General features: G+C 45.2%; 1 protein-coding gene across 1 annotated transcript in view; it reads right to left on the bottom strand.

Moving 5' to 3' along the window:
* Positions 1-1,839: 1,839 nt before the first annotated feature.
* The window catches only part of BCAR1 (BCAR1 scaffold protein, Cas family member), a 231,453-nt gene continuing 210,387 nt past the window's right edge, over positions 1,840-22,905 (bottom strand). Inside the window, exons 7-8 of the mRNA XM_077288183.1 lie at positions 3,584-7,471; positions 1,840-2,630 (exon numbers count right to left, since the gene is read on the bottom strand). Of these exons, the coding sequence (XP_077144298.1) occupies positions 6,962-7,471 (510 nt within the window). The 3' untranslated portion in view covers positions 1,840-2,630; positions 3,584-6,961. The remainder of the gene's footprint in view (positions 2,631-3,583; positions 7,472-22,905) is intronic.

Raw genomic sequence — 22,905 nt, 5'->3', positions numbered from 1 at the left:
TGTACCTCGGAATAAGGTACCCCAACACCATCACTGCCTCTTGGAAAACTGTGTCCCCTTTCACAATTGTCACTCCTGTGATGTGCCCTCACTGTATCATTAACCTCTTTTCCCGTCATCCACACTAATAAGGCATCTGTTCTTCAGCTTCCGCTTACTATTGGCTGCGCCGTCTCCTCTCCTTGGCGCGCTTTCATGCTGGCAGCAGAGCGATGATGTCACCACTGTGCTGACCTCATAACAATGCTGCACGTCGGGACTGGGACTGACGAGCGCTCCTCTGCCCGTCCTGGCGCCAGTGTTCAATATATTCGTGTCTGAAAGGCGCAAATACATTTGAATATAAGAGAGCTGCGCCTCCCAGACAGCTCCGCGGGACATCCTTCGCTGGGTCATATGTTGTGCAGGCCTCCTCCTCGGCCAGAGCCTCCACTAAATATGTTTCTCCGGTCAGACACTGGTGTTCATTTCTGGCAAAATTTACACTACTAAAGAGGACAGGTGGGTGTAACCCCATGCTTCAACCATACCCTGCTCATTTGGTAAAGAGGGTCAGGACTGGAATGACAACACCAAAAGTCACAATTTTTTTGCTACCAAGTTGCACAAAAATATTGCAACTTATTAAGGTGTTTTATGCCAGAACTCTGTCATAAACACTTTAATGAACAGGGGTCTTAGTGATTCTTAAAGGGAATCTGTCATCCAGATTTCTGCTGCCACTGCTGAGGCTGCATAAACTAGGAGCAGACACCCCGATTCCAGCAATGTATCATTTACTGGGCTGCTAGCTGTAATTCTGATAAATCATGGTTCAATCTGCTACAGAGCTGGTAAAGGGAATCTGTTGCCAGGTTTTTGCTAACTCTCTTAAGAGCAGCATAAAGTAGGGGCAGAGACCCTGATTCTACCACTTGTGATACAATCAGAGTTTTTAGATGTAGCATGTAGCAGAGCTCTGAAAGCTAACCCCGCACGCACACCATCTTTCTGTGTACTTGATATATTGACAGAGAGCTGCTTATCAGTGTTGGGGGTGTGGTTGTACAAGGAGGTATGCAGGTAGCTAGTCCGACAGTGATAATCTCCTGCTGATAAAACACTTATTGTATTGAAACTACAGTGCACAGACTAGTAAGTGACACATCGCTGAAATCAGTGTCTCAGGCCCTGTCTCATGCTGCACTCAGATTACATAACACAAATCTGCTGACAGATTCCTTTAAGGCTCCCATACACATTAGACTAATGTTATTTGAACCCTCTGATATCAGCTCTAATGTGTATGGTTACTCTATTCTCCCCTAACAGATGGTGTTGGGGAAGATAAGATCCTACATGTCTGATTTCGGACTGCTGGTCCTTTTGCTCTCATTGAGTAGCCACCAGAGGAGTCTAACAGAGGCTGTCTCATAGAGAACACGGAGAGGGAGAGAAGTTGGAAGAGATCGGCTGAGCGAGCATATGGCCGACATCTATCTATTGTGTATCAGCGGGCTTAAGTCCTATCAATGTTGAGCTCCTGCTATGTAATCCTCCATAATCATGTACTCTTGCTATCCCGGCCCCCCACCGCTGATTAGCAGCTTTTTGGCCATGGCCAATACAGGCATGAAGCGGTCACACAATGCTGGGGGCGAGGCGAGCTGAGCTCATCATTTAGAAGACTAGCAGAGCTGCAGCAGATAAAATGTGCTTTTATCAGGCAAGAAGCCCTATCAGGGAATCAAGGTCACTCACTATTTTTTCCTGCCCTCAGATTGGGAAGCATAAACCTGGTGACACCTTCCCTTTAAACATCTGTTACCGTCACTTAAGGTTAAAGAAAATAATCTGTAGTCGATGACACTGGCGGGTTATTAATGAGCACACATTTTTTTCAGAACACAAATAGACAAATGTGTTTTATACAGGCAGATGGCATTTCACGCTTCCAAAAAAACTATGAACAGGAGAATCTCTGTGACATAAGACTTCAGATCAGAATAAAATATCTAGGGGTTTTTTTTTCCAGCAAATTAATTAACACCGCACCAATATGTTCTGTGCTGACAATATTTTCTTTACCTTACATTCGTTTCTCACATAAAATATATAGCCCTACAAAGAGAAAATCTATGGCATTCATACATCAAAATACACCGAATTCTCCCAAATAGAACAACACAAAAATTACATCCTAAGAGAATTAGTGTAAAATGGACTGGGGTTTAATCTAACAAATAATCACCTGAAAATGGATTAAGGCATAGTGACAGAGCGATGGACAGCGGGCAATCTGCAGTGTAAGAGGCTGATTAGTTACTGATTCATTCTCCTCTGAGTGGCAAGGCTGATGTGAGGTCTGGGATTACAGTCTGGGGTATAATATTATGGGAAGGACCCTGATTCCAGGTATGTATCACTCATTCAGCAGCTTGCTGCAATTTAAATACAATCAGCATTTTATCAGCAGGAGATTATCACTGCAGGACTAGGTACTGCGTGCCAAGCAGTCCAGCTAATCTGTGTAACCCCCACCCCCAACTACTGATTGGCAGCTTGCTGACAATGTACACAGAGAGCTGCCAATCAGGGTTGTGAGAGGAGTTATACAGGGCTCTGAATTTGAGCACTGCTACCTTTACGGGCTGTCCCACACGTCCAGATAATTCCGGTACCGGAATAAATCGGTACCGGAGTTATCCGTGTCCGTGTGCCTGGGAACTCACGGAGGCCATACGTGCGGCACACGTGTGCCGCCCGTATGGCGAGTGGGTACCACACGGAGCATGTGGTACCCACTCTGCATGGTGCTGAAGCTGCGATTCATATCCTCTCTGCAGCAACGTTTGCTGTAGAGAAAATATGAAGAATAGTGTTTAAAATAAAGATCTATGTGTCCGCCGCCCCCCCACCCCCTGTGCGCCCCCCCGCTGGTCAGAAAATACTTACCCGGGTCCCCCGTCGGCTGTCGCTCCTTCCTGGTCTGGCCGCGGCTTCTCCTGCATGCGGTCACGTGGGCCCGATCATTTACAGTCATGAATATGTGGCTCCACCTCCCATAGGGGCGGAGCCGACTATTCATGATTGTAAATGATCGGCCCCACGTGACCGCATACAGTAGGAGGCGTGGCCAGACCAGGAAGGAGCGAGTAAGTATTTTCTGACCAGCGGGGGGGCGCACAGGGGGTGGGGGGCGGCGGACACATGGATCTTTATTTTTAACACTATTCTTCATATTTTCTCTATAGCAAACGCTGCTACAGGGAAGATATGAATACCGGCTTCAGCACCATGTGGGGGGGACAGCGCTTACTGTAGCGCTGTCTCCGGCACGCACACGGACCCCAGACGGAGAATGTCCGTGTGTGGTCCGTGTTTTACGCGGACCCATTGACTCTATTGGGTCCGTGTAAAACGTGCGCTCCCACGAACACTGACATGTCTCCGTGTTTGGCACACGGAGACACGGTCCGCAAAAAATCAATGACATCTGAACAGATGCATTGATTTTTATGGGTCTACGTGTGTCAGTGTCTCCGGTACGTGAGGAAACTGTCACCTCACGTACCGGAGCCACTGACGTGTGAAACCGGCCTACAGCAGAGAAACAGAGATTTTGTCACCAAGCAGCCCAGTAAGTGAGACATCACTGGAATCAGGATCTCTTCCCTTATATCACGCAGATCTTAGATTTGATATCAAAAACTGCGGACAGATGCTTTTTTAAATTGTTATTCCCATCTCAGACTTTCACCGCTCAGACATGAATAACTCTGTCCAAGAGCTTTTCCCTATTTCTGTAACTCCCATTAAATTCTATCAGTTACTCGGCTGCTTTCTGTTAGTTCTGTAATCGGTCTCAGCCTTGAAAGGCCTAGATGGGAAGAACCCTGACCAATTATATATAAGGGAATGTTCACACAGTTTTTCGAGATGGAAAAATCCAAGATGTTTTTCAAGAGGAATCAATGTCAGGAAAAGCTCCGGTTTTAGAGGCTTTTTTTTCTCCAGTTTATCGTATGTTGACACTTTGTCTTTTTACACCATTTTTTGCGCATGACAAAAATTGCAGAAAAAACTCTAACAAAACGATCAAAAGAATAATCTTATTAATTTGTATGGTAAAAAGACTTGTTTATATGATCAGGCTTTTGAGAAAAGTAGCAACTCCTGCTTGAAAATCAGACATAAAAATATTCAGTGTGAACATACCTCAAAGAACCCTGGCTTCGGATTCATGCTGACCAAATCTCGGTCAGTATCAATCACAGCTGACTACATGCTTTTAGCCACTTCATTTTACTCTGAAACATTCCAAGAAATTATACTTTAAAGATGGAGCTGGAGACCATAGCTGGAGACTGGACTAGTCCGGCTCCGCCCTCATCATTCAAGGTGATTGACAGGACTCTCCCTCGTGAAATAACTCGTCTTATGAACAGCAAAGTGGATTTTCCACTGAAGAGGAAGCGTATTCAAAGAATGTTTTAGGTGGTCTTTGATGCAGATTTCTCTGCAGGCTGTGTCCATTATTGCTGTTCAGTTGAATAAGAATGAGCTGCAATACCAGGCACAACCATAGGACAAGAGTGGTGCTGTTCTGGAATAAAAATGCAAACTTTTTTTTCCTGATAGCAGACATCTCCTGTGGATTTATAATAAAACTCCCAGATTATTGTTTGTCTAAATATTAAAATATTGCACTATAACCTGCAGTCTCATTTGCCTCCCATATCTTTACAAAGCCACAAATGGATTAAAAAAAGGCATGGTTTGGACGTCCTGAAACCTGGTGTGAGTATGGACTAGGGTGCACAGACTGGGCGCGGGTCTTCTGGCCCGAACTTGACAGCCTCATCGGCAGATATTAATCTGCTGACTTCAGGTTGGGAGACCCCCAAGACTCCATGCACCATGGCCTGTCACTCACACCATTTCCAATCCAAAAATCTATCTTCTCCATAACTGAGATTTAAGAACCTCTCCTTGATGTTGATCCAATCTAAGGGTGTGTACAACTTACTTGGATCCCACCTGAAAGAGCACTAAAAACATTGCAAATAAGAATAAATGTTAAACAGACATTGATGTCCCATCTTTTGTCATTGCTTGTAACCACATCTGGCTTCAACAGTCAGGAGGTGGATAAAAGAAGTAGCATGCTCATCCTTCGGGCGGCTTCCTCTTGGCTATTTAGGGATGAAATGATAAAAAATGACGGAAAAGACGCCAATGAAGACACTTCAGGAAACCCAGCACTGGTGCCTAAAAGACGCCATGTGCACAGGCCGTTAGGCCGCATTCAACCATGGATGTCTGAGTGCGGCCCAACACTGGATCAACATAAAGGAGAAGCTATTAATTCTAAGTATGGATTGGAAATAGGAACAATGTTGTGTGATTACGACCCTAAAGAAGTTCTCCGACTTTTGAAAAATCTGATTAATGACATAGGCTTAGAGGGGAATTACACTTAAGACTGCTGCTGGACTATCTTTCTTCTGCTCTACAGCATTTAGGACCACCCTTGGGAAAGCTATTAACCAAGAAGCGAAACGTACGTTGCGGGCTCTGCTGGATCATCTTTGTGCCATTCACCCTGCTCATTATCGGTTTTTGGTAAGTGCTATTTCATATACATTTATTTCAAAGACCACATGGTCTTATTATGCTTGCACTTTAGTAATAGAACGCTTTCCACTTTTACTTGTTCTTGTCGATAATGGGGTATGTGGCACTAGTGATCTTTCACATCATCCCTTTTCATCTTTATTTTTGTGTGTTTTGTACTCAGTTTTAGTATATATGTTAATAATAAAATATTCTTTTTTAACCTAATTACTCCTCTTTCTCCAATTTTTTCAGCATTTAAGACCACGTAGTTGCTAAGAAAACAATGTATAATAGCTGCAGCCTTCTACGTCTAGACTGGTTGCAAGGGATATTCTGTCTTTTTCAGTCACATATTGCCATATTAATCAGATATACTCAATGTGTAGTTACATTTCAGGAGAGACAGAGGATCATAGACAGAAGAGGGCCCAAAGCTAAGATCAGATCCCTCCTGCACTGGTGCTCTTTGACCACTGCTGGGACTTTTGCCCCTAAAGCCCCATAGCTGCCTTTATAGTTTTTTAGCTTTGCACAGAAAATCTCTTTAAAAACAGTACAGCATTTTTCTTATTTAAAGCGGCCAGATCTACTGCTTCCAGGTTATTACAATTTCTTATAATTTACCCAAAGCTCCAAATATCACAATATCGGAATGGCTCCAATATTTCAGTAACACATGTTGAAGAATTACCAGCCCTTGAAAGGGTTATTCTGGTTTCAACAATCTATCACCTGTCCACCGGATAACTGATAAATGTCAGATCGCGGAGGTTCAGACTACTGTCCTCCCCACCGATCACCAAAATGAGGTCCCATGCCCCTATCCCCTTAAGTCACAAGACCATGCCTGAAAGAGTTTAATGTAGCGCTGGCTGCACATGCGACCTGCTGCGTCGTTCAGAGACTAGCACACTGATGAAGGTATATAAGCCAATGGGTGCCTCTGGCTTTGGACTACACATGCTTCCCGAAGCAGTGGTGGTTTTCCAGTGGGTAAACCTTTATGGTATTGCAGCGTAAGACATAACGTAAAATAAAATGCATTACCCCAAAAACGTTCTTATTTTTGACTATTGGGGCCATGGAATGGACAAGTAATAATTCCATCTAAATTCAATGAATGGGTCGGAAATATTTACAAGCTTAGCTAAACAGCTAATTGTGGTTGAACATTCCTCTGGAAATGTAACATAGGCTGTAGTGTCATCTTAGTGACTAAAACTGAGTCCCAGTTCACTTAAAATTCATTTTCCTTTTATGAGGTGGCATTGAAGTCTATTAGCCGTGTGTCTAGAGAATTCATAGCTGGCTCACTGAGCCGGCTGCTCCGACTCTCTCACACCCGGACTAGGTCTCTGCGCCTTCAGATGGCAGCCAGCTGCCCAAGGACCATCCTGAACTGCTGAGTGCTCTTACTGAGGTCTTTCACTCTCTCCACCATATCCTTGGCTGCTGATGGAGACGGGTACTGAAGTGCTGCTGTTTTGGTGGAAAGAACGATCTCCTTGAGCTTGTCACACATAAGGTTGCTGTAGTGGGTGACTTTGTTTCGGATGTCCTGAGCTTTGGCTTGGCGCGACAATGTGTCCCCGATAAATACCAGCTTATGGGCACTGAGGATAACAAACTTGCTGTGGGCCACAAAAATTTTGGGAGGCTGGTTGCTACTGATAGAGCTATAAAAGGCATCAATGGCGTTGGTCAGAGTAGTGACGTTGGCCTCACACTGTTCTTGGTAGAAGAGAAGCAGTTGCCGGTCTGAGTTGCTCAGGGCGCTACGAACTTGGCTGTAGTGTTGAGGTGGCGTCCAGTTGGACAGATCGTTCTCGATGGGTCGTGCAACCTCTTCCTCTAGACGTTCAAACTGCTTCAGCTAAAACATGTAAAACAGAAAAGAAGTGTAATTACTTGTCACCACGTCACATTTCTTATTTCTCTAATAAGTTCTTTGAGAATCATAGAGTTACCGAAAAATGTCATGAGCAAGCCCAGCCCTAATATCGATGTGTGACAAGTTCTCCATGTGGGCAATATAAACCGGCCATAAATTGATGTCCAACACAAAAATCAATTTATACTTATTTGAAGAGGACCCATCACCAGCTCAAAGCACCCAGTTAATGCTCCTATTTTATCCCCGCTGTTCCCCTCAGTATTGCGCTTTTTTATTTTTCAAAATCTGCCATACGGTTCCAGAGACACAAGCCTTTTTATTTAGCGCTAATGACTCTGGCATTTACAAAATGGGCATGGCTAACAGGGTAATTATGCGGAGCAGCCAGAAGACACGCCCCATTGAATCTGTTAGCCACGCCCTCTTAGAAAGACCATATAAATTAGCACTAAATAAAAAAGGCCCATATCTCTGCAACAGAGGCGTGGGTTTCCAAATACACAAAACCGGAATACTCAGGGGAGCAGCGGGGCTAGACAATCTGGGGCTAGACAATCAGCCAGGGATTTTTGTCTAATTATGTAAACTACAGTGATTAAAGGAACCTGTTAGGTCCCTCGTCACCCAGAACCAGTTATGTCTGCATGTGTAATACCCTGCCTAACAGTCCCTGTATTCCACTACACTCAAAAACAGATCTTTAGAAAAAGTATTTCTAAAGTCAGTTTATGGTATGTAAATGAGGGTTTTGAGTCGTCCATGGGGCGTTGGTGTCCCCAGACTAGTCGGCCCTCTTAGATGTTATCATGCCCCTGTTTGCGTGATAACATGGCTTACAATCACCGACGTTATCGCTAGCGGCATACATACCTCACACATGTGTGCGGCTTTTCTCCTCACTGTATTGATCCTCCAAAGCCAGGTGTATGCATGCCACCTTCAGTTAGGGGCACTGCGCATGATCAGAAGTCTCCAGCACATGTATTTACACACACTGCACATACACATGTATTTATTCACATATATACACACACTGCACATACATACACATGTATATACACACACACTGCACATACACACACATGTATTTATACAGATATATACACACACTGCACATACACACAACACATGTATTAATACACATGTATACACACACACTGCAAATACATACATACAGATGTATATACACACACACTGCACATACACATACATGTATTTATACAGATATATACACACACTGCACATACATACAACACATGTATTAATACACATGTATACACACACACTGCAAATACATACATACACATGTATATGTGCAGCGCCCCAGAGTCCTGGTCATTACAGTAATGTTGTTCTTCCACCAGGGGGAGTGATATTACATCTGAAGGCAATAAAGGAGATCTCTTTACCAGGTATCACAATCCACACAACACACTTCACACTCCAGGCCGCCAGGGGGAGCTTCTATCTATTAGGGCACTCCTCCCAAGTAGGTAAAACTGGTAGTCAGGAGAGGAAGTTGGGCAGAAGCTGGCTGGAGGGAGTAGGAGCCAGATCCAGACTGTGGTCTGAGGAAGACGAGGGTCCACGGAGCTGCGCCTGCCCCACGTGTGGCAGCATCCTAAGAAAGAGACATTAGAAGAGAAGTGTATTGCAGTGAGTGAGAAACGAAGTCATAGCAAAAGGAGAGGAAACCAGAAGGAGTTCTGCCCTGTGAAAGGCTGCCTCCTTCTGAGGCGCGGGAATCCCGGTGGCCAGAATACCGAGGGAGTAAGGATCTCTACGCTTTACTTCGGAGACTGGCAGGACAGTTAATTCCACGTTAGCTGCCCGACCTTATACCCAGGATGCACGGTGGCAACTTGTGGGGGCCGGGTGTTATGGATCCCAATGGCTAGGGGATCGCACTGGACAAGCAAAAAATAACTCAAATAACGGACGAGCTCTAGGGTGATGGAACCTGGGCTGACCGCTGCCCTACTCCTGACAAACACAACTAGAAATAGCCAGGGAGCGTGCCTACGTTGATTCTAGACGCCTCGCGCCAGCCTAAGAGCTAACTAGCACTGCAGAGAAAATAAAGACCTAACTTGCCTCCAGAGAAATAAACCCCAAAGGTATAGTTGCCCCCCACATGTATTGACGGTGAAAATGAGAGGAAGGCACGCACATAGATATGAAAATAGAGTTAGCAAAACGAGGCCCGCTATAACTAGAAAGCAGAAGGATACAAAAGGGGTCTGAGCGGTCAGCAAAAAACCCTAATCAAAAACCATCCTGAGATTACAAGCACCCATGTGCCAACTCATGGCACATGGGGAGCACCTCAGCCCACTAGAGCTTCCAACTAGCATAGAGTAATATTTAGCAAGCGGGACAAAAAACAAAACAACTGAAAAGCATAACTTAGCTTATCCTGAGAGATCTGGAAGCAGGTAGTCAGAACCAAACTGAGCACATCTGAATACATTGATAGCCGGCAAGGGAATGACAGGAAAGCCAGGTTAAATAGGAAACACCCAGCCTCAGATGGACAGGTGGAAACCAGAGACCGCAACCCACCAAAGTCACCCAGTACCAGTTGTAACCACCAGAGGGAGCCCAAAAACAGAATCCACAACAGTACCCCCCCCTTGAGGAGGGGTCACCGAACCCTCACGAGAACCCCCAGGGCGATCAGGATGAGCTCTATGGAAGGCGCGGACCAAATCAGTCGCATGAACATCAGAGGCGACCACCCAGGAATTATCCTCCTGACCATAACCCTTCCACTTAACCAAATACTGGAGTTTACGTCTGGAAACACGAGAATCCAAGATCTTCTCAACAACATACTCCAATTATCCCTCCACCAGCACCGGAGCAGGAGGCTCAACCGAAGGAACAACGGGCACCTCATACCTCCGCAATAACGACCGATGGAACACGTTATGAATAGCGAACGATGCTGGGAGATCCAAACGAAAAGATACAGGGTTAAGAATCTCCAAGATCTTATAAGGACCGATGAACCGAGGCTTGAACTTGGGAGAAGAGACCTTCATAGGGACAAAACGAGAAGACAACCACACCAAGTCCCCAACACGAAGTCGGAGACCCACGCGGCGACGGCGATTAGCAAACTGCTGAGCCTTCTCCTGAGACAACTTCAAATTGTCCACCACCTGATTCCAAATCTGATGTAGCCTGTCCACCACCACGTCCACTCCAGGACAATCCGAAGGCTCCACCTGACCAGAGGAAAAACGAGGATGAAACCCCGAATTACAAAAGAAAGGAGAAACCAAAGTAGCAGAACTAGCCCGATTATTAAGGGCAAATTCGGCCAGTGGCAAAAAGGCAACCCAGTCATCTTGATCAGCAGAAACAAAACACCTTAAATAAGTTTCCAAGGTCTGATTAGTTCGCTCCGTCTGGCCATTCGTCTGAGGATGGAATGCAGACGAGAAAGACAAATTAATGCCCATCTTAGCACAAAACGTCCGCCAAAATCTAGACACAAACTGGGATCCCCTGTCAGAAACGATATTCTCCGGAATCCCATGCAAACGAACCACGTTCTGAAAAAATAAAGGGACCAACTCAGAGGAGGACGGCAACTTAGGCAAGGGTACCAAATGAACCATCTTAGAAAAGCGGTCACACACAACCCAGATAACGGACATTTTCTGTGAGACAGGGAGATCTGAAATAAAATCCATGGAAATGTGCGTCCAAGGCCTCTTCGGGATAGGCAAGGATAACAACAACCCACTGGCCCGAGAACAGCAAGGCTTAGCCCGAGCACACACTTCACAAGACTGCACGAAGGTGCGCACATCCCTTGACAAGGAAGGCCACCAAAAAGACCTGGCCACCAAGTCTCTAGTACCAAATATTCCCGGATGACCAGCCAACACAGAAGAATGGACCTCGGAGATGACTCTACTGGTCCAATCATCCGGAACAAACAGTCTTTCTGGTGGACAACGATCAGGTTTATCCGCCTGAAACTCCTGCAATGCACGACGCAAGTCTGGGGAGACGGCGGACAATATTACCCCATCCCTACGGATACCAGGAGAGTCAGGCACAAAACTCCTGGAAAGAGCATCTGCCTTCACATTCTTTGAACCTGGCAGGTATGAAACCACAAAATTGAAACGAGAAAAAAACAACGACCAACGAGCCTGTCTAGGATTCAGACGCCTGGCAGACTCAAGGTAAATCAGATTTTTGTGATCAGTCAAGACCACCACACGATGTCTAGCACCCTCAAGCCAATGACTCGGTAATTATAGGCCAGTAAGTTCGGTAATTATAGGCCAGTAAGTTTAACCTCTACTGTGGGTAAAATCCTGGAGGGCATTCTAAGGGATGCTATGCTGGAGTATCTGAAGAGGAATAACCTCATGACCCAGTATCAGCACGGGTTTACTAGGGACCGTTCATGTCAGACTAATTTGATCAGCTTCTATGAAGAGGCAAGTTCAGGACTGGACCAAGGGAACCCAGTGGACGTAGTATATATGGACTTTTCCAAAGCTTTTGATACGGTGCCACACAAAAGGTTGTTACATAAAATGAGAGTAATGGGGATAGGGAAAAATATGTGTAAGTGGGTTGAGAGCTGGCTCAGGGATAGGAAACAAAGGGTGGTTATTAATGGAGCACACTCGGACTGGGTCACGGTTAGCAGTGGGGTACCACAGGGGTCAGTATTGGGCCCTCTTCTTTTTAACATATTTATTAATGACCTTGTAGGGGGCATTCAGAGTAGAATTTCAATATTTGCAGATGACACTAAACTCTGCAGGGTAATCAATACAGGGGAGGACAATTTTATATTACAGGATGATTTATGTAAACTAGAAGCTTGGGCTGATAAATGGCAAATGAGCTTTAATGGGGATAAATGTAAGGTCATGCACTTGGGTAGAAGTAATAAGATGTATAACTATGTGCTTAATTCTAAAACTCTGGGCAAAACCGTCAATGAAAAAGACCTGGGTGTATGGGTGGATGACAAACTCATATTCAGTGGCCAGTGTCAGGCAGCTGCTACAAAGGCAAATAAAATAATGGGATGTATTAAAAGAGGCATAGATGCTCATGAGGAGAACATAATTTTACCTCTATACAAGTCACTAGTTCGACCACACTTAGAATACTGTGCACAGTTCTGGTCTCCGGTGTATAAGAAAGACATAGCTGAACTGGAGCGGGTGCAGAGAAGAGCGACCAAGGTTATTAGAGGACTGAGGGGTCTGCAATACCAAGATAGGTTATTACACTTGGGGCTATTTAGTTTGGAAAAACGAAGACTAAGGGGTGATCTTATGTTAATGTATAAATATATGAGGGGACAGTACAAAGACCTTTCTGATGATCTTTTTAATCATAGACCTGAGACAGGGACAAGGGGGCATCCTCTACGTCTGGAGGAAAGAAGGTTTAAGCATAATAACAGACGCGGATTCTTTACTGTAAGAGCAGTGAGACTATGGAACTCTCTGCCGTATGATGTTGTAATGAGTGATTCACTAATTAAATTTAAGAGGGGACTGGATACCTTTCTGGAAAAGTATAATGTTACAGGGTATATACACTAGATTCCTTGATAAGGCGTTGATCCAGGGAACTAGTCTGATTGCCGTATGTGGAGTCGGGAAGGAATTTTTTTCCCCATGGTGGAGTTACTCTTTGCCACATGGGGTTTTTTTGCCTTCCCCTGGATCAACATGTTAGGGCATGTTAGGTTAGGCTATGGGTTGAACTAGATGGACTTACAGTCTTCCTTCAACCTTAATAACTATGTAACTATGTAACACCACACGATGTCTAGCACCCTCAAGCCAATGACGCCACTCCTCAAATGCCCACTTCATGGCCAAAAGCTCCCGATTACCCACATCATAATTGCGCTCGGCGGGCGAGAATTTTCTAGAAAAGAACGCACATGGCTTCATCACCGAGCCATCGGAACTTCTCTGTGACAAAACCGCCCCCGCTCCAATCTCGGAAGCATCAACCTCAACCTGAAAAGGAAGTGAAACATCTGGTTGATATAACACAGGAGCAGAAGAAAACCGGCGCTTAAGTTCCTGAAAGGCCTCCACAGCCGTAGGAGACCAATTAGCAACATCAGCACCCTTTTTAGTCAAATCAGTCAAAGGTTTAACAACACTGGAAAAATTAGCAATGAACCGACGATAAAAATTAGCAAAACCCAAGAACCTCTGAAGACTCTTAACAGATGTAGGTTGTGTCCAGTCACAAATCGCCTGAACCTTGACGGGATCCATCTCAATAGTAGAAGGAGAAAAAATGTACCCCAAAAAAGAAATCTTCTGGACTCCGAAGAGACATTTCGAGCCCTTCACAAACAGAGAATTGGCCCGCAGGACTTGAAACACCTTCCTGACCTGTAGAACATGAGACTCCCAGTCATCAGAAAACACCAAAATATCATCCAAATACACAATCATAAACTTATCCAGATATTCACGGAAAATATTGTGCATAAAGGACTGAAAGACTGAAGGAGCATTAGAAAGTCCAAAAGGCATTACCAAATACTCAAAATGGCCCTCAGGCGTATTAAATGCGGTTTTCCACTCATCACCCTGCTTTATCCGCACAAGATTATACGCACCGCGAAGATCTATCTTAGTGAACCACCTAGCCCCCTTAATGCGAGCAAACAAATCAGTCAATAATGGCAATGGATACTGATATTTGACTGTAATCTTATTCAGAAGGCGATAATCTATACAAGGCCTCAGGGAACCATCTTTTTTAGCCACGAAAAAAAAACCTGCTCCCAGAGGGGACAAAGATGGACGAATATGTCCCTTTTCCAAGGACTCCTTAATATAATTCCGCATAGCAGTATGCTCTGGCACTGACAGATTAAATAAACGACCCTTAGGGAACTTACTGTCAGAAATTAATTCTATAGCACAGTCACAATCCCTATGAGGAGGGAGCGAATTGAGCTTAGGCTCCTCAAAAACATCCCGATAGTCAGACAAAAACGCAGGGACCTCAGAAGGAGTAGATGAAGCGATTGAAATCAGAGGTGCATAATCATGAACCCCCTGACATCCCCAGCTTAACACAGACATTGTTTTCCAATCCAGGACTGGATTATGAGTTTGTAACCATGGCAGACCAAGCACTAGTACATCATGTAAATTATACAGTACAAGGAAGCGAATCACCTCCTGATGAACGGGAGTCATGCGCATGGTCACTTGTGTCCAGTACTGCGGTTTATTCATAGCCAGTGGTGTAGAGTCAATTCCCTTCAAAGGAATAGGAACTTCCAGAGGCTCCAGACTAAAACCGCAGCGTTTGGCAAATGACCAATCCATAAGACTCAGGGCAGCGCCCGAATCCACATAAGCATCGACGGAAATGGATGACAGTGAACAAATCAGAGTTACAGACAAAATGAACTTAGACTGCAGAGTACTAATGGCAAAAGATTTATCAACCTTTTTTGTGCGTTTAGAGCATGCTGATATAACATGAGCTGAATCACCACAATAAAAACACAATCCGTTTTTCCGCCTATAATTTTGCCGTTCACTTCTGGACTGAATTCTATCACATTGCATAGTCTCAGGTGCCTGTTCAGAAGACACCGCCAACTGGTGCACAGGTTTGCGCTCCCGCAAACGCCGATCAATCTGAATGGCCATAGTCATAGACTCATTCAGACCTGTAGGCGCAGGGAACCCCACCATAATATCCTTAATGGCCTCAGAAAGACCATCTCTGAAGTTTGCAGCCAGGGCGCACTCATTCCACTGAGTAAGTACCGACCATTTCCGAAATTTTTGACAATATACTTCCGCTTCATCATGCCCCTGAGAGAGGGCTAATAAAGCCTTTTCAGCCTGAATCTCCAGGTTAGGTTCCTCATAGAGCAATCCCAGTGCCAGAAAAAACGCATCCACACTGAGCAATGCAGGATCCCCTGGTGCCAATGCAAATGCCCAATTCTGAGGGTCGCCCCGCAGGAAAGATATTACAATCTTGACCTGCTGAGCAGGGTCTCCAGAGGAGCGAGATTTCAAAGAAAGAAACAATTTGCAATTGTTCCTGAAATTCAGGAAGGTAGATCTATCTCCAGAAAAAAACTCTGGAATAGGAATTCTAGGTTCAGACATAGGAGTGTGAACAACAAAATCCTGTATGTTTTGAACTTTTGCAGCGAGATTATTCAGGCTGGAAGCCAAACTCTGGACATCCATATTAAACAGCTAAGGTCAGAGCCATTCAAGGGTTAAGAGGAGGTAAGAAGCAGCTAGACAGCAATTAAAGGCTAGGCAGCAAAACTCTGAGGGAAAAAAAAAAATAAAAAAATTCCCTTCAACACTTCTTTTCCTCCTGCTTCAGCCCAAACAATTAACACTTTGTGGGCCGGCTATACTGTTATGGATCCCAATGGCTAGGGGATCGCACTGGACAAGCAAAAAATAACTCAAATAACGGACGAGCTCTAGGGTGATGGAACCTGGGCTGACCGCTGCCCTACTCCTGACAAACACAACTAGAAATAGCCAGGGAGCGTGCCTACGTTGATTCTAGACGCCTCGCGCCAGCCTAAGAGCTAACTAGCACTGCAGAGAAAATAAAGACCTAACTTGCCTCCAGAGAAATAAACCCCAAAGGTATAGTTGCCCCCCACATGTATTGACGGTGAAAATGAGAGGAAGGCACGCACATAGATATGAAAATAGAGTTAGCAAAACGAGGCCCGCTATAACTAGAAAGCAGAAGGATACAAAAGGGGTCTGAGCGGTCAGCAAAAAACCCTAATCAAAAACCATCCTGAGATTACAAGCACCCATGTGCCAACTCATGGCACATGGGGAGCACCTCAGCCCACTAGAGCTTCCAACTAGCATAGAGTAATATTTAGCAAGCTGGACAAAAAACAAAACAACTGAAAAGCATAACTTAGTTTATCCTAAGAGATCTGGAAGCAGGTAGTCAGAACCAAACTGAGCACATCTGAATACATTGATAGCCGGCAAGGGAATGACAGGAAAGCCAGGTTAAATAGGAAACACCCAGCCTCAGATGGACAGGTGGAAACCAGAGACCGCAACCCACCAAAGTCACCCAGTACCAGTTGTAACCACCAGAGGGAGCCCAAAAACATAATCCACAACAGCCGGGGCATCGTAGGGTCCCTGTAAAAAGCCTCAGGCCACCAGTCATACGGGTTTTGTCCTATCCTAACCATCAGGGGGACAGAGAGAAAGAGACTTAACATCTCCAATAGTTGTGAGGACCTTACTGAGAAGCTCAGCAGGGAGGTACTACAACACCCAGGCGCTAGAGGAAGGCTATTGAATTCCACCTGGATAAGGGGACTTTGGATTTGCCTTCAGACCGGCAAGACTCTGCCTACCCTGTGGTCCGTACCCTGGACTGTGGACACTGAAGCCTTCAGTAAAGGTAAAGAGACTGGAACCTTGTGTCCTCGTTATTCACTGCGCCTCACACCATTCACCATCTACACTCTGGGAAGCCCCGGGGACACACTTCACCTGTGGTAAGGTATACCATCAAGCTGCCATAACATCGCCCCAGCAGACCCCTAAGCAGCGTCGGTCACCCTGACCGAATACCACAGGTGGCGTCACGAACATTATCCCTTTAAGGACCTTTCCCTTATTTCACAATGGACGTTCCCCTAGGGCCACGGACCGGGTCAGCCACCGTGACATCCCCGCAGAATACCAGAAGGACCCGGTACCGAGTAACCCCTTGCCCTTGGGGGTGCTCCAACTTTGGCGTCACGAACAGAATCCCCGCAGAATACTGAAGGACCCGGTACCGAGTAACCCCTTGCCCTTGGGGGTGCTCCAACTTTGGTGTCACGAACAGGATCCCTTTATAGACCTTTCCCTTATTTTACAACGGACGTTCCCCCTAGGGCCACGAACCGGGTCAGCCACCGTGACATCCCCCGCCTAGAGAACCGAAGGACCCGGTACCGAGTAACCCCTTGCCCTTGGGGGCGCTCCAACTTGGCGTCACGAACAGGATCTACTTAAGCCTGAAAATCGGGTCATGTGCGCCTAAGAATTGTGCCAGAACTGTATTTGAACTGTGATTTGCTTAAAGACTGTTGTTGCCATTCCCGACAAAACCGCCGCCATTACAGCACCATGTGGCGTGCAGGAGGAGTGGGTCGTGTCAGGCGTAGCCTGGAAGAACTGCGCCAAAGTGGAGCCAGCCCCCCACCGGTACTACTATATCTGGATTTGCCTTCAGACCGGCCGGACTCTGCCTACCCTGTGGTCCGTACCCTGGACTGTGGACACTGAAGCCTTCAGTAAAGGTAAAGAGACTGCAACCTTGTGTCCTTGTTATTCACTGCGCCTCACACCACTCACCATCTACACTCTGGGAAGCCCTGGAAGCTGCCATCACATCACCCCAGCGGATCCCTAAGCAGCGTCGGTCACCCTGACCGAATACCACAGGTGGCGTCACGAACATTATCCCTTTAAAGACCTTTCCCTTATTTCACAACGGTCGTTCCCCTAGGGCCATGGACCGGGTCAGCCACCGTGACATCCCCGCAGAATACCGAAGGACCCGGTACCGAGTAACCCCTTGCCCTTGGGGGCGCTCCATATACACACACACTGCACATACACATACATGTATTTATACACATATATACACACACTGCACATACATACACATGTATACACACACTGCAAATACATACATAGACATGTATATACACACACTGCACATACATACATATAGTATATACAAACACACTGCACATACATACATAGATATATACACACACTGCACATACATTCATAAATATGTATATACACACACACTACACATACATTACATACACATGCATTTATACACATATACACACTGTATACACACACACTGCACATAATTTACACATGTATGCACACACACTGAACATACATACTGTACATACACATGTACACTCACCGGCCACTTTATTAGGTACACCATGCTAGTAACGGGTTGGACCCCTTTTGCCTTCAGAACTGCCTCAATTCTTCGTGGCATAGATTCAACAAGGTGCTGGAAGCATTCCTCAGAGATTTTGGTCCATATTGACATGATGGCATCACACAGTTGCCGCAGATTTGTCGGCTGCACATCCCAAAGATGCTCCATACAAGGCAGGATGGATCCATGCTTTCATGTTGTTTACGCCAAATTCTGACCCTACCATCCGAATGTCGCAGCAGAAATCGAGACTCATCAGACCAAGCAATGTTTTTCCAATCTTCTACTGTCCAATTTCGATGAGCTTGTACAAATTGTAGCCTCAGTTTCCTGTTCTTAGCTGAAAGGAGTGGTACCCGGTGTGGTCTTCTGCTGCTGTAGCCCATCTGCCTCAAAGTTCGACGCACTGTGCGTTCAGAGATGCTCTTAGGCCTACCTTGGTTGTAACGGGTGGCGATTTGAGTCACTGTTGCCTTTCTATCAGCTCGAACCAGTCTGCCCATTCTCCTCTGACCTCTGGCATCAACAAGGCATTTCCGCCCACAGAACTGCCGCTCACTGGATTTTTTTTCTTTTTCGGACCATTCTCTGTAAACCCTAGAGATGGTTGTGCATGAAAATCCCAGTAGATCAGCAGTTTCTGAAATACTCAGACCAGCCCTTCTGGCACCAACAACCATGCCACGTTCAAAGGCACTCAAATCACCTTTCTTCCCCATACTGATGCTCGGTTTGAACTGCAGGAGATTGTCTTGACCATGTCTACATGCCTAAATGCACTGAGTTGCCGCCATGTGATTGGCTGATTAGAAATTAAGTGTTAGCAAGAAGTTGGACAGGTGTACCTAATAAAGTGGCCAGTGAGTGTATATATACACACTGCACATACATACACATGTATTAATACACATGTATACACACACTGCAAATACATACATACACATGTATATACACACGCTTAACATACACACATGTATTTATACACATATAAACACACACTGCACATACATACACATGTATTAATATGAATGTATACATACACTGCAAATACATACATACACATGTATATACACACACTGCAAATACACACATACACATGTATATACACACACTGCACATACATACATACACATATATATACACACACACTGCACATACATACAGTACAGACCAAAAGTTTGGACACACCTTCTCATTTAAAGATTTTTCTGTATTTTCATGACTATGAAAATTGTACATTCACACTGAAGACATCAAAATTATGAATTAACACATGTGGAATTATATACTTAACAAAAAAGTGTGAAACAACTGAAATTATGTCTTATATTCTAGGTTCTTCAAAGTAGCCACCTTTTGCTTTGATGACTCCTTTGCACACTCTTGGCATTCTCTTGATGAGCTTCAAGAGGTAGTCACCGGGAATGGTTTTCACTTCACAGGTGTGCCCTGTCAGGTTTAATAAGTGGAATTTCTTGCCATATAAATGGGGTTGGGACCATCAGTTGTGTTGTGCAGAAGACTGGAGGATACACAGCTGATAGTCCTACTGAATAGACTGTTAGAATTTGTATTATGGCAAGAAAAAGGCAGCTAAGTAAAGAAAAACGAGTGGCCATCATTACTTTAAGAAATGAAGGTCAGTCTGTCCGAAAAATTGGGAAAACTTTGAAAGTGTCCCCAAGCGCACTGGCAAAAACCATCAAGCGCTACAAAGAAACTGGCTCACATGAGGACCGCCCCAGGAAAGGAAGACCAAGAGTCACCTCTGCTTCTGAGGATAAGTTTATTCGAGTCACCAGCCTCAGAAATCGCAGGTTAACAGCAGCTCAGATTAGAGACCAGGTCAATGCCACACAGGTCTAGCAGCAGACACATCAACTGTTAAGATGAGACTTTGTGGTAAAATGGGACTTCATGGTAAAATAGCTGCAAGGAAACCACTGCTAAGGACAGGCAAAAAGCAGAAGAGACTTGTTTGGGCTAAAGAGCACAATGAATGGACATTAGACCAGTGGAAATCTGTGCTTTGGTCTGATGAGTCCAAATTTGAGATCTTTGGTTCCAACCACCGTGTCTTTGTGCAACGCAGAAAAGGTGAACGGATGGACTCTACATGCCTGGTTCCCACCGTGAAGCATGGAGGAGGAGGTGTGATGGTGTGGGGGTGCTTTGATGGTGACACTGTTGGGGATTTATTCAAAATTGAAGGCATACTGAACCATCATGGCTACCACAGCATCTTGCAGCAGCATGCTATTCCATCCGGTTTGTGTTTAGTTGGACCGTCATTTATTTTTCAACAGGACAATGACCCCAAACACACCTCCAGGCTGTGCAAGGGCTATTTGACCAAGAAGGAGAGTGATGGGGTGCTACGCCAGATGACCTGGCCTCCAGAGTCACCAGACCTGAACCCAATCGAGATGGTTTGGGGTGAGCTGGACCGCAGAGTGAAGGCAAAAGGGCCAACAAGTGCTAAAGATCTCTGGAAACTCCTTCAAGATCGTTGGAAGACTATTCCTGGTGACTACCTCTTGAAGCTCATCAAGAGAATGCCAAGAGTGTGCAAAGCAGTCATCAAAGCAAAAGGTGGCTGCTTTGATGAACCTAGAATATAAGAAATAATTTCAGTTGTTTCACACTTTTTTGTTAAGTATATAATTCCACATGTGTTAATTCATAGTTTTGTTGCCTTCAGTGTGAATGTACAATTTTCATAGTCATGAAAATACAAAAAAATCTTTAAATGAGAAGGTGTGTCCAAACTTTTGGTCTGTACTGTACATACTGTACATACATATAGTATATTCACACACACTGCACATACATACATACATATAGTAAATACAAACACACTGCACATACATACATAGATATGTATATACACACACTGCACATACATACATAAATATGTACTGTATTTTCTGGCGTATAAGATGACTTTTTAACCCCTAAAAATTGTCCCAAAAGTCGGGGGTCGTCTTATACGCCAGGTACGGCATGTGCAGGGAGCGATCCTGGATGTTCCCAGGGTCTGAAGGAGAGGAAACTCTCCTTCAGGCCCTGGGATCCATATTCATGTAAAAAATAAAGAATAAAAATAAAAAATATGTATATACTCACCCCTCCGAGAAGCCTGGCTGTCACCGCTGCAAGCGTCTGCCTCCGTTCCTAAGAATTGCAGAGCGTGAAGGACCTTCGATGACGTCACGGTCAGGTGACCGGTCACATGAGCGGTCACGGACCAATCACAGGACTGCGACGTTATCGAGGGTCCTTCATGCTCTGCAATTCTTAGGAACGGAGGCAGACGCTTGCAGCAGTGACAGCCAGGCTTCTCGGAGGGGTGAGTATATACATATTTTTTATTTTTATTCTTTATTTTTAACATGAATATGGATCCCAGGGCCTGAAGGAGAGTCTCCTCTCCTTCAGACCCTGGGAACCACACGCCGTATAAGATGACTGGGTGTATAAGATGACCCCCGTCTTATACAGCGGGCATATCCCAAATTCCATATTTTATATGGAAAAGTTGGGGGTCGTCTTATACGCCCAGTCGTCTTATACACCAGAAAATACGGGTATACACACACACTACACATACATACACATGTATTTATACACACATATACACACTGTATACACACACTGCACATACTGAACACATGTATGCACACACACTGCACATACATACACATGTATTTATACACATACACACTGCACATACTGTACACATATGTAACGGGGTCTACCGTGCTGGAATACCTCTTTCAGTACCACCCCGTGTTTCAGGAGGTCCACTCTGCTTTGGCTGGAGTCTGAATGAAGGACGCCGGCTGGAATTCCTTGGTTACATGGGCGCATATAACAGATCACTGCTTCTCCACGTATTTCCAGTATCACAACCCTTTACTCACAGGACACAGTATATATAACACACAGGTACAGAGGGCAGGCCCATTGAAAAGCGGCAGGCCAGACATACATTACAATAGCCGCAGGGGACTGGAGCCTGCCGATATTTACTGTGGGAATTACAAAGGTGGGAGAGGTCAGAAGGGGGATATCTTGTCCCCTCTGCCCAGGGGCGCAGCCTGTGAGCTGATGCCTTAGGGACATGCATCTCACATGGAAACTATTATACATACATATAACTGCACAACATAATCTGGGCGCTGAGGGGTTAAGTAACACGGCTCGCCCTTTTCAGCGACACGATCGGCATACACAGTCTGATCCTTACCGGATCGGTTTGGGGATGACCGAAGTTTATGGGGTTGGTACAAGTTCCGTTTGTCGACTTAGTCCATCGGCGTTACCATTTTGTTTGCCGGGTCTGTAGTGGATGGCGAAGTCCAGAGGTTGTAGGGCTAAACTCCACCGCAGTAATCTGG

This window comes from Ranitomeya variabilis, chromosome 2 (assembly GCF_051348905.1).
Source record: "Ranitomeya variabilis isolate aRanVar5 chromosome 2, aRanVar5.hap1, whole genome shotgun sequence".
In the NCBI taxonomy this organism is placed as follows: domain Eukaryota; kingdom Metazoa; phylum Chordata; class Amphibia; order Anura; family Dendrobatidae; genus Ranitomeya; species Ranitomeya variabilis.
Note: the sequence above shows the minus strand (reverse complement) of the source record. Positions and strands in the feature narration are given on the sequence as shown.